Here is a 13318-nt window from a genome sequence, read left to right on the forward strand (position 1 = left end):
TTGATTTCCAAACCAGTCGAGAAGTTTCTAATCATAAAACTTGTCAAATGCAAGAAAGATGTTGAAAATGCTACTATCAGTGAGTTCTAAGAAATGTATTTAATTACATTCTCTATTATCTTTTCTTCAAAGGAGAAAAAATTACACTATTAGCCCAATATTATTTCATTAAGGATTTAAGATAGATTTATAGGAAATAAGATACGGAATCTGTTATAAATATCCCAATTTATTATACAATATTAATCTCAACCATGATCATTACATAACCACTGGTTTACAAATCTGTGATTTTATAGATTAAGTTAATTATTAAAAAGAAATTTACAGCCTGGATAGCTTGGCTCAGTGGTTGAGCATCAACCTATGACCCAGGAGATCTCGGTTCGATTCCCGGTCAGGGCACATGCCCAGGTTTCGGGCTCAATCCCCAGTAGGGGGCCTGCAGGAGGCAGCTGATCAATGACTCTCTCATCATTGATGCTTCTCTCTCTCTCCCTTCCTCTCTCTGAAATCAATAAAGACATATTTTAAAAAAAGAAAGAAATTTACAGACACCATTTTTACTGTTACAACATAGGGACAAGTCACAAAAATTTAAAAAACCAAAAGTATATTTTATGCTAGAGTTACTTTCTGTCCAGGCCGAAACATTGTTCCACTCTGATATTTCCTCTTCTTTGGATTTTGAAAACTTTCATACCTAAAAAAAAAAGAGAGCGCTAATATTTAATACATGTAAATGCTAAAATTACAAAAGACAGTGGATTGTTTGCAAACACTTTTAAGAAACAGGAAAATAACAAACTGGAAAAAAAATGTTCATAACAGGAATTAAAGTAAGCTCTTACAAATATATTTTCAAAAGTTGAACACCCCACTAGAAAAAGGAGCAAAGGGGATGAACAGACAATTCAGAAAAGATAAAATACAAAGGGCAATGATTAATATAAAAATATAACCTTTATAGTGTTAATCAAAGAAACAAGGTAGAATTTTTCTCCAATTGGCCAAGATTAGAGAAATACTGTGATACTCAATGTTAGTGAGAGTGTGGCGAAGGGGGCACTGAGTATATTGCTGTTGGAATATATACATTAGTATTTTTGGGAGGCAGCATGGCAACAGATTTTGGAAGCCTTACAAAATGTGATTGCCTTGTGATGCAACAATTCTACCTCTACCCCAGTGAAATAATTAAGGATATGTTCAAACATTCAGCTCCAAGAATGTTAGTTATCACATTGATCAGTGAAGAGCTGGAAACAAATGTCCCAAAATTGGATATGTGGCATAGCTATATTATAAAATGTGTTAAAAACGATATAGTAACATATGTGAGATGTGAAAGAATGTTCAAGATGTACGGGTGGATGAAAGGGGGACTGCTATACAGCGGTGTGTGCAGCGTGTCTTCTTTTAGTAAGAAAAATCATCTGAGCACACAAATAAATATGCTTTGGGAGGCAGAGGGATTAAGGGAAATTTGTTTTCTTATTTTTCCTTCCCTTTGTTTTCTGGGTTTTTACCACTCCCTTAACTGTCTAGAATTTAGACAGGGGGCCTGTACCAGAAAGAGAGCCATTACCAAGTACACTTTATCTGAAAGTCTTACCCGCACGGCAGGGCAAACATGATTAGCACACGTGTGCCTCTTCTTGCTGTGAACGGCCTTCCCCCCCTTTCCTCTTTGAAGCCCTGGCCTTTTCCTTAGCTCAGAACAGCATAGAAGCTTCAACTGCCTCACTACCTTTGAGTAGGTACAAAATTAGGTACAAAATTAAATGTTTCTCTCCTGTTAATCTGTTTTATGTCAATTTAATTCATCCAGCCAAAGAGTCCTAGAAGGAACTAAGGGACATTTTTCTACAGCTACAGTTTGGCTGGTGCCCATCATGGAGCTTACCAGTAGCCTGCTGCAGCTGAGATCCTGGGACCTCCCACAAGAGCCGGCAGAAGGTAAGAATTGTTACCTCCTCCGTCTCCTGATCTGCCAGCAGGGTCCAGTGCAAGTGACAGTGGGAGAGTCCTTTTTCTAAATTTAGATCAAGAGGAAAAAATCTTGTGTGAACTAGTTCCTTGGGTATAGCAACTCTGGTAAAGATTTGTTATGAGTACTTGTTTTGTAAATGAATTTAACTTCTAAATTCATTTGTCATAAGGAAAATCCTAGGGCAGAATGTAGACATAGGTCCCATGAGCTTGTGGTTCAGACCAGCCTTACAGACTGGTGAGTTCACAGATCTCACTAGACCTGCATCTGTGTAGATGGACTCTGCTGTGGGTCCCTATATAAAAATGCTGAATGAGGTTTTCCTCGTCTTGTCCTGTCTTGAAAGCTTGGCTTTGTAACCAATGAGAATATTCTCCCTGGTCTCCATCAGTCAGAAGATGCACGTATTGGTTTGCATCTGGCCAAGCTGAGTAGACTCAGGGTCTGAGGCATGAAGTCCCTAGCAGCACTCTCTCCGTCCAACTGTGCCAGCTCTCAGGGAGTTAAGGGCTCCCAACCCATAAGGGGCCTTTGTCGTCTTAACCTTCATGGTTTTGTTAGTGCTGAAAAGGTCCCATTCCAGGAGTGCCTGCCCAGTGCCACAGATTAGCGGGTCTGTCACCAGAGGCATCTCATGTTCTCACGGGAAACCAGACACCGTTTTCAGTACACCATTTTTACCACCTACGACAGTGAAGGTCTTTGCTTCCTTTGGCTAGTTCTGGGAGTAAACTTGATGGATTCTGTGAGGGCTGCATCTTTTGCATCCTCTTGGGCCAATTCTTGCATCCATGGTTAAGTCACAAAAAGGCTTATTGGTCTGAATCACTATTAAGGTTAATGTAAGATCCTACTTGTCAATGGCCAAGTGATGGATCCTTTGAGTTGGAAAAACTTATAAATTTAAAAAAGTTTTAGAGCACTCTCGTGCTAACCAATTGCGCTACTGGCGCTATGGGAAGAAGACACACGGGACAAAGCAGCTAGCCGCAGGGACTCAACCGGGGGGGGGGGGGGGGGGGGGAGGGGGAGAACAGGAGCCACCATATCCAACGTCAGCTCCCCTTCTCAAAGTCCAGCCTGTCTGCCTGGGTTTTTTCAATTAGTTTACATTCAGTATAACTTGTATTAATTTCAGGTGTGCAGCATAGTGGCTAGACAGTCATATACTTTACAAAGTGCTCCCCCTGACATTTCCAGTGCCCACCTGGCACCATAGTTATATTACCGACTGTATTCCCTGTGCTGTACTTTACATCCCTGTGACTGTTTTGTGACTACCAATCTGTACTTCATAATCCCTTCACCCTTTCCACCCAGCTTCCCCGCACCCCCCTCCTTTCTGGCAACCAACTCTCTGTTCTTTGTATCTGAGTCTGTTTACATTTTGTTTGTTTCTTTTACTTTGTTCTTTAGATTCCACATATATGTGAAATCATACAGTATTTGTCTTTTTCTGACATATTTCACTTAGTATAAAATCCTCTAGGTCCATCCATGCTGTCACAGATGGTAAGATTTCATTCTTTTTTATGGCCAAGTAATATTCCATTGTATATATGTACCACTGTCTGCCTGTTTTAACTTCCCTTTCCCTACAAGATTTACAGATAGCACTCAGGCTGGGGGGTTATATAGGTTACTCCCGTAAATGCTGAAAGCCAGGACATGAACTTAGAAGAATCATGTCCTTCAGGGATGTATTTACCTCCATGTTCAGAACATCCTACCAAATTTAGAGAGAAGTCAGTTTTCTCTATTAAAAAAGCTAAAGTTGCTTTTTGTTTGTTTTATAACTGTGTAACTTTCTGTATTTGCCTGCAGAGTTTTTGTCACTTTGGTTAAATGGACTATATATTGTGTTAAATGGACTATATATTGTTTCACAGTGACATATAATCCTATGTGACTGTTTTAAAATCTTTTGATATTTTTGACATATGTCCCACAAGTGAAATTCTGATGAAGTCTTTTGACCTCAAGCTCACTTTGAAATTTTTAAGAAACCTCTCGGACATCTCAAAAGATCTGTTCTCTCCTTGTAGAGAGAGAGATGTTAAACTAATTAGGCTTATTAGATAGATACACAGTCACGGACCACTTGATGACAGGATATGTTGAGGAACGTGTCATTAAGACAGTTTTGTGTAACATCATGGAGTATACTTACCCACCAAAACCTAGAAGTGATACCAAACCTTCTTTTGGTTATATCTGTAGGGATATATGTTGTTATGGATTTCAGAAACTGTATAAAATTTCTAAAACTTGATACATAATATCAGTTTCCAGGTATCATCTTAAAAATGTTGTGTGTCACAGAAATAACCAAGTTACCTTGTCAACTGGATTATAATGAACTCACATCAGATCTTTAATCATGGCCACTTTGGTCATTCACAGACAGTTACTGTCTTAGTTTGATGCTTTTGAAAAAGTGTTTCTGCAAAAGTACTCTAACAAGTACAGGTTTCTGATAACCTTCATTCAGAGCATACCACTGAACTGGGTAAGAATCTGTAGGCCTCTAATGGAGAAACTAATGAGGATTTTTATAATTTTTTGTTTGAAACATTGTCAGTTCTTTTATGTTTTCCCCCCGGTTTAAGGAAACCTTTTCTTTTAAGCTATTAGTAATTTGGTAACATATACCTTTGTAAACAAAGATTAAACATTTTTTTCTCTCTACCTGATCCCTCCAGAATTCAGAAACTCTTAGTGAACATTCTTATTTTTTTTTGACAATATAGTTACTTGCGTAAGTTCAATAAGAATCTTTTCTCCTTATAACAGGACACAGAAACGTTGATTATACTTTGAGGGCTTGAACTGGAATATCATATTTGAGAATGCACATAGGAGGAACTAAGTAAGGTTGACTTTATGGAGCCAATAAAGCACCTTGGAAAATCAGCCTGGTACCTGCTTACAGGGTTCCCAGGTGAGTAAAGAACATCACTTCCTGGAAGATGCAAAAACCTCAGGATATCTTGGGAACTTCAAGAAGAGAGGAACAAACTCAGATATAGGTATTGCAAACAAAATCTGATGAGTCCCTGGCCTGGCTTCCTAAAACCTCGAGAGGCTTTGAAAAGTTCAATCTGAGATTCCTTATGAAAAGTTCCAGTAAAGCAGATTTTTAAGAGCCTATATAGTCAATCACCATTCCTGCTGCACTTATGTAAATAATCAGGCCAAGTTTATTGAAACTACACTTAATTTGCAAACAGATTAGCCTTACTGTGGTTCTCTTCACTAGAAATGGGGGTGAATGTAGAAAGAGGAATTATGTTTGTCTTTAATGTTTTGTTTTCTACAGGTAAACTGGACTGGATCCTGAATTCTTTTACTTTCCTCCAGTATTTGGCTACAACTCTCTAAATTAACATTTCTAAATTCCCCCACTCTGTTGACTTGGAAACACTGTCAACAAAAACTGTTCTTTTCCTGAAGCCCTGAAAACTGAATGTGAACAACCAGATATAAACTTTCCAGAAATCACAACAGCATATGCACAGACAATCTTTGTGCCTGTTGCTGTGTGGGCTACTCAGAAAGTTTACCTGAACACCCAATGACATCATCAGACATTCAACCTGCAAAAGACACTTATATCCAACACCTAGAAATCTCAACTGGCAGCCCTCAGAACTCAGACTGGGTTTATGCTACTCTAATTGATAACCTTTGTTTTTCTTTTGTTTCCTTAGAAACACCTCTTATTAAATACTTGATTGCCTCCTGCAATAAGACACACTGTTTAGTTAAACGGATCTATTCTCAGGACTGACAGACTGCTTCAATGAGATGGAACAATCTACCAACTCAGCTTCTGGACTATGAAACTTCTTGGGGAAATTTCAAAGGTGGGACTGAAAAGAGCAGAATATGCCACTTTGGCAGGTGCATCATTGTGAGCTGAAGGGAATCAAGACCCAGCAGACTCAGGAGTTTTTTTACAGCTCCCTTATCTGTCTAGAAGCATTTATACAGGAGGCCTGTGCCAGAAAAAGAGCTATCACCAGAGGTAACCTTTTATCTGAAAGACTTATCTGCACTGCAGAGCAAACATTGATTACCACACCTGTGCTCTTCTCACCTTCCTTCCCTTTTAAATCCCTGGCCTCTATCCCGAGCTCAGGATAGTATATAAGCCTCAAATGTCTAAGAGTTTTTGAGTCTTAAGTCTCTTATTTTTATGGGGCTCCTATAAGTATGCAACTAAGTTTGTTTTTCTGTTAATCTGTCTTATGTAAATTTAATTATTAGACGAGCCAAAGAATCGAGAAGGGAAAATTTTTCTGCCCTTACAAATGTACACACACATGCATATTCCAAAGTGCTATAAAGTTAAATAAGAAAGAGTTGTAACTTCTAAAGAAGAGGAAAAAGCATTTCTTGAGTTAAATCATTCACCTAGAATGGTCCCTAATCTATGAGCCTCAGATTCCTAAGTCACTACAGAGACAATCGCAAGAAGACTATAAATCCAAATGTGTACAAGTGAGTAAACTTGAATGTATTGAATATTTTGAGATAAAAAAAACAACAAATTATTTTGAAAGTGAAACAGGTATGTTTTTCATAACAATTTTTACAAACTATATACTGAAATCATTTTGAGCTTTTAATTTTCCTTTTATTTCTTTAAAGCTCTTAAAATTAAGTCATTCGTTAATTCAAATGAATTGGTTAATGAAAATGCATTTTTACTTCTGCACACCCCCTACTGGGGATCAAGCCCACAACCAGGGCATGTGCTCTGGCCAGGAATAGGTCAACACTCAACCACTGAGCCACGCCAGCCGGGCACTGGGTGTTTAAAAGCAGAGCTACTAAACAAATTTCTGAATTGGTTTTTAAATATTCAAAATGTTATTTGTGATTTTAACTAAGAACTTTAGAAATGTAAGTGAATAACTGTCACCGCTAATAATATCTATACGTATGAATCAGAATCTGTTACTTACAGCTCCGCAAAATTCTTCCAGTCGTCTTCAGTAATGGATGGCCTTGTGTGACTGAGTGCGGTCAGCAAATGCGACTGACTAATGGCCAGGCTGGTTTTGATTGGTCCTGGTTGGTTAAAGGAATCATCCTCCTTAAATGAAAAAGAAAATGACATGATTAAAAAGCAGCAGTCCCCAGTGTTGTTCTCTTATCAGTTTTTCAGGAGACTACTGATAAGCTACTGAAACTTGTTTGAAAGCAGGAAGCACATAGCAATTTGATCAATGCGTTTCAGTCCCTTGTTTATAAACATAGCTCATAGCTCATTTACAAATCAGATAAATACATATTAAAACAAATTTTTTTAAAAGTTGGGGAGAGAAAAGCCATACTCCACTTTGGCTCCGGTATCTGCTCTTGATAACACTGATATCTGCTCTCAGTTGATCTCTCTGTTCCTGGGTAAGTTCTTGGTAACCTTCCTGTGAAGCTGTTCTGAACATTGGAGGTCGTGAAAACAACTGATCCTTCCCAGGAACTCCAGAAAAATCCTGAGTCATGGAGTTTGGTGCAGACAGACACTGTGAGCTCTGCATGGTTAGGTGTAATAATGAGAGAAGGAAGAGGAGAGAAGAAAAAAAGTATGTATTTATCAAAGAGAAAGTTAAAAACTTTAAGCACTAAAACCTTAACATGGATAAGCTTACATTTTAATTAACTAAAATTAAGCAAACTGTTCATATTCTATAAAGGTCATTTATAGCTATATTGTTGAACCACCAAAGTGGAAACTGCCACAACACAAGGTACTTATAATGCTTTGTTATTAAATCCACCACACTAATGCTCTAGAGATAGAGTCCAAATGGGTCTTATTCTTAGTTTTTAACAAATATAAGGCTCTGAGACATTTACAGAAGAAACAGAAAACAGAATTAAAGACTAGAATTAAAACAAGAGGTTACTATTCTTGGGAATAAAATGGGTCACTTTTATATTTTCAACCTGAATTAATAGGGCAAACTTACCAAAACCAAGAAAAATATAACTATATATAAAAATGTTATATGTGCCAATAATAGCAAACCACCGTTAATGGGGGGGGGTATATGTGTTAAACGCTATTTTAATTTAGAAAAATAAATGATATTGTCCATACTTAATGTCTCAACACAAAAAAATGTTTAGATTATTACTCATAACATTTTTACTGTGCTTATACTTTCTACCAAAAGTGTTACAATTTTCGTTGTCAAAAATTTTTTACATTATTGTACCAAATTTCTCATTATCCTCAAATATTCTATAATAACAGAATTTAAGTTTAATATAAAATGAATCTGCTACTAAAGATGTCTGGAATCAGTGATGAAGGGAGATAAACCTGAAAGAAACCAACTGGCTACTATGGCTCCCCCTCTGTCTTCTAGTTCTTATCAAAGAATGAAAATAACTAATCGGTGTAAGGAAGGAAAACAAGACTGTTTTACTGAAAAACCCACCCATCAGAAAGAACATGTGGGGCTGGTTAGGACACAAATCACTGTCCAACTTTACATCAACATATGGCTTTTTATCTCAGCACTGGGCAATGACTGCACAACATACCAAATCAGAAGAGGTTCCATTTCCAAGTTCTGATTCATAAGAGCTTCCAAAGTAGAGCCGGTATATATTGAATTTTGACTCATCTGGAAGCACCTCAGACATCTCTAGAGAAACAAGGGACTGCTCCAAGCCACTCTCTCCATCCCCAGCTGAATCGTCAGAGCCACTGCTGTGGTTAAGAAAAACCATTGAAGACAGACTTAGGTCACTGTCGGAACTGGAGCTTCCATCCTAAAACACAAAAGGACAACCAGTTATAAAGATCTAAATAATACAACTCAGAAATAAACAACACAACATTTTCTAACAGAAGAGTACAAGGTAACCTGAGGCATTTTTCAAAAAAGCTCTTATTTTCCTTTTTTATTTTTACACTAGTTTCTCCCCTTGGATTTTTTTTTATTTAATATTTCTTTATTGATTTCAGAGAGAGGAAGGCAGAGGGAGAGAGTCATTGATCAGCTGCCTCCTGCACACCTCTGACTGGGGATCGAGCCCTCAACCCAGACATGTGCCCTGACCGGGAATCAAACTGTGATCTGGATCCTAGGTTGCTGCTCAACCCCTGAGCCACGCCCGGCCAGGCGAAAAAGCTCTTATTTTCTAATGGCTCTGAAGACATAATAAAAATCAAACTATTAAAAAAAGACAAGCCTGGCCGGACATGGCTCAGGGGTTGAGCATCGACCTAGGATCCAGGCGATCAGGGTTCGATTCCCGGTCAGGGCATATGACCGGGCTGCGGGCTCAATCCCTGGTTGGGGGAGTGCAGGAGGCAGCCGATCAATGACTCTCTCATCACTGATGTTTCTGTCTCTCTCCCTCTCCTTTCCTCTCTCTGAAATCAATAAAGATATATTTAAAAGAAAAACAAAAAAAAACAAAAAAAAAACCCAAGATGGAATGTGTAGATAATGTGCCATCTCTTCTCAAATTCTGTAACAAACCCAGGAGTCAGACCTCTGGTTTTATTTTTATGTCTTTTTCTATTCATATTTTTCAACTCTGATGAATCAACCATGTTATAGATGCTTTATCATTATAGAGTGCTTTACAGATAAAGAACTTCAATGGCTTACCAAAATTAATAGCAAAAACTTAGTAGTATCTGCTTTAGGAACATCAGGACCTGCAAGAATCTCCAGTAAAAAGTAGGGAAGAGAAGTACACAGGAAAACCCTTCCTAGAAAATGTATGGTAAAGTCTTCACATAGCAGAGTTCAAATTACCTGCCATAAAAAAAATCAAAATACTATCCTCAGAGAACAGGCTGGGATACAGAAAGCACAAGATAAACCAAGAACACCCTGTTGTATCAGGAAGAATGACCAAAGAATGAGAGGACACATCAAAGGGATACAGAAGCCATCCCAAAGCAGCTCCTACTGGCCAGATCCGGGACAATTTGAACTTCAAAATAAATAACTTTTTTAAAAATTAAAGTATAAAACTAAAAACTCCAATATTTTTCTATTATCTAATTCATGATTTCCCAATTTAAATAACATCCTTCTACACATCAACATTTTACCAAGAGTAAGGTAATGTTAAAGAAAAAGACACCAAACTCTTCATTATTACATACAAATTCTCTGCAAAGGCAATATTCCAACTAGGGAATATTTGACTAAAGGTAAATTTTTATACAGTTTACCAAAGTTGCTAAAAAATAGAAATTTTTAAAAATTTTTCATTGATTTCAGAGGGAGGAAGGGAGAAGGAGAGACAGAAACATCAATGATGAGATTCATTGATCGGCTCCCTCCTGCAGGACCCCGACTGGGGATCAAGCCTGCAACCCCGGCATGTGCCCGGACCAGAAATCGAACCCCGATCTCCTAGATCATAGGTCAATGCTGGCTTGGCAAAAATAGGAATTTTTTAAGGTTGAGATTTGGATATTGAACTTTTCTCATCACTCACAAAACACCTTAGTAACGATCTCATATAACTTACTGGGAGCCCACAGGACAGCAGCCTTCCGTGTAGGGCCTCTAACTGGGCATTGTAAAGTAAAGCTTTCAGATCAGCTCCCGTAAAGGAGTCAGTTACAGAGGCCACATACTGAAGGTCCACATCTTCTGCCAGAAGTACAGAGCCACTGAGAACGTTTAAAATTTCAAGACGTGACACCTGAAGGGAGAAAAACTAACTGATTTAACCAATAAAACATAAAATTAATTACTTTAAACTGTATCTTATGATTTTTCATAAATTAACTTTACATATCCAATAAGCTTTACAAGTAAGTTGAAAGATGTACCACCACGTTACTATCTGTCCTCCTGGGAACTTTTTCCTTAACAGAAGGAACACATGGAGGAAAATGAATGAAAATCAACATTCTTAATTATTCAGTGTAAATGATTTCTTATTCAGACAGTGCTTATTTTCTACATCTGGGCAAATGTGCTGAGAAAGTGTTTCAAAAGGAAAATTAAAATAATTTAAATAAAAGCTACATGTGACGCATTTAGATATTTTATACCTCTGACTAATTTATTCTTTAGTTTCTAAATTTGGGAAGAAGAGTTGGGACAACTCAGGACTAAGAAGAGTTAAGAATCATATCTCTATGTAACCTGCTAATGTGCTTACTGGTCATATGCTTGATTCTGTATCAGTCTTTTATTGGGATAATGAAGTGTGTTATCTTTAAACACAGAGAATGGGGACATGCAATACTTGAGGCTTCCTTTCTTTTTTCCCCAACAGGCCAACACTGAAAGATCATACAGTTTTCAGACTTGCATGGAAATGGCTGGACCAAAGGGAGGCTTTGTATCCAATTCAGAACTTTTTCACGTTGTAAGCAAACAGTGACTAAGACCTTTGCCTAAAGAGGATCTTCTGAGGACAATTGCTATTACCTGGCAGAAGTAAAGTTCACAAGGAAAGAGTGTAGCATTTGTTGGGTTTTGGACTCTAAATATAAAATTGTCACCTGATCAGGAGGAGGACAGTATACACATTTATCTAGTCGGCCAGGCCTAAGAAGGGCAGGGTCAATCAAGTCAGGGCGACTAGTAGCAGCTAACACGTAAACACCTAGGGAAAAAAGGAAAAATTCTTTACTAAATCCTGGTGAGATTTTGTTACAATAAAACATTTCAGTATTTACAATTATTACCCTGTAAGCCTTCTACTCCATCCAACTGAGTCAGCAGCTGATTAACCACGCGGTCTGTGACGCCTGTATTATCATGGCCACGTCGAGGAGCAATGGATTCAAACTCATCAAAGAAAAGAATGCAGGGCTTTGCAGCCTGAGCTCTGGGAAAAACACAGTTGAATAGGGCTTCAGAGTTTGCAAAGTAATTTTATATACATACACACACCCATTATGTATTTATTTAAATCTTCACAATGAATCCTTGAAAATGGCAAGGCATATGTAATGAGCCTAGCTTTCAGTAAATGGGTCTTAGAGGGTCAAGGTGTTTGCTTGAGACTCCGGGGTTCTCGACAGGGACTGAAACAAACCCAGAGTCTTAGTCAACAAGTGAAAGGCTGCTTTGGTTCTTAACATAAGTAAACATTTTTATATGCCTAATGGCCACCTTTCTTTTATGAAATGCCTATTCATGTCATTTTGTCCACTTAAAATTTGGAAAGCTCATTATTTTCATATTGTTTTGTAAGAATTCTCTATGAAATATATTTTGGTTATGTATATTATTTTTTTCTAATTTGAACTTTGATTTTGGATTTATTAATTAATTTTGTTTCAATTAAAAAGAGAACAAATTCCAGCTCTGGTAACAGGCTGGGCTAGATGTCTGAAGAATTGCCCCTAATACAAAACACCTGTCATGACTGAAAAAAAACACCCAACAAATACCTTATTAAATGCATGACAAGATAAATTTGGGGCCAACAACAGACTGGAATGATCTCTCATAGAATGACTGCCAACACTCTCCTAGAAAACCAACTGGGTCTGATATTTGTGAAAAGATTTTTAACAAATTACTCATTTTTTTCCTAGTTATAAAACTATTCAGATTGTTTTTTCTTGCCTTGATTTTGGTCACTTATATTTCTGTCTATGTCACCCCAGTTTCAAAGGTATTGGCATAATTTCATAGTATTACTTCATAATTTTCCCTTATCTTTTACATTTCTGGTATATCATTTGTCATGTCCACCTTTTATCCCTAATATTGTTCATTCATACTCTCTTTCTTCTTGATCAGTCTTGCTAGAGCTTGATCAATTGTACTAAGCTTTCAAAAAATATTTGGGTTTGTGAACTTCTCTACTGAACTGTTTTCTATTTCATTAATTTTTGTTCTTACCTTTATTATTTCATTTTTAGTTTATACTTTCCTAATTTCATGCGATGGATACCTACTGATCAACTTTCAACTTTTTTCCTAAGAATTTAAGGCTATAAATTTTCCTTGAAATAAGTTGTGCAGCATCTGATAATTTTAATACATGAACTTATCATTATTTAATAGTGCCAAGCATTTTCTATTATGATCTCCTCTTTAACCCATGAATTATTTAGAAGAGTTTTTTGTTTTTCTAAAAAATATCTAAATGTATGGGAGGGGATTATCCTCTGTTTTCAGAAAATAGAGTCTGTATGATACTGTTTCTTTGAAACCTACTGCCATTGCTATGTATGGTGTGGCACATGGCCAGTTTTCAAATATGTTCCAGGTGTGCTTGAAAAGAATGTATATTCTCCAGTTGTTGGGTCCATGTTCTAAATATGCTTAGATCAATCTTGTTGAATATGTTTAAATATTTTAAATTTTT

The 13318-nt window shown here is 37.3% G+C and overlaps 1 protein-coding gene across 3 annotated transcripts in view; it reads right to left on the reverse strand.

Annotated features, from left to right (window-relative positions):
- Positions 1–425: 425 nt before the first annotated feature.
- The window catches only part of PEX1 (peroxisomal biogenesis factor 1), a 42411-nt gene continuing 29518 nt past the window's right edge, over positions 426–13318 (reverse strand). Inside the window, exons 18-24 of one of the 3 annotated variants that reach the window (XM_087821154.1) lie at positions 11682–11824; positions 11496–11599; positions 10508–10684; positions 8552–8782; positions 7336–7533; positions 6964–7094; positions 426–703 (exon numbers count right to left, since the gene is read on the reverse strand). In XM_087821154.1, the coding sequence (XP_087677280.1) occupies positions 619–703; positions 6964–7094; positions 7336–7533; positions 8552–8782; positions 10508–10684; positions 11496–11599; positions 11682–11824 (1069 nt within the window). In that variant the 3' untranslated portion in view covers positions 426–618. Of the gene's footprint in view, positions 704–6963; positions 7095–7335; positions 7534–8551; positions 8783–9630; positions 9781–10507; positions 10685–11495; positions 11600–11681; positions 11825–13318 lie in introns of those variants that run through there. The other 2 variants (XM_087821155.1, XR_015715182.1) reach the window with 2 other exon arrangements.

Source organism: Miniopterus natalensis, chromosome 10 (assembly GCF_054644295.1).
Source record: "Miniopterus natalensis isolate mMinNat1 chromosome 10, mMinNat1.hap1, whole genome shotgun sequence".
Classification (NCBI taxonomy): domain Eukaryota; kingdom Metazoa; phylum Chordata; class Mammalia; order Chiroptera; family Miniopteridae; genus Miniopterus; species Miniopterus natalensis.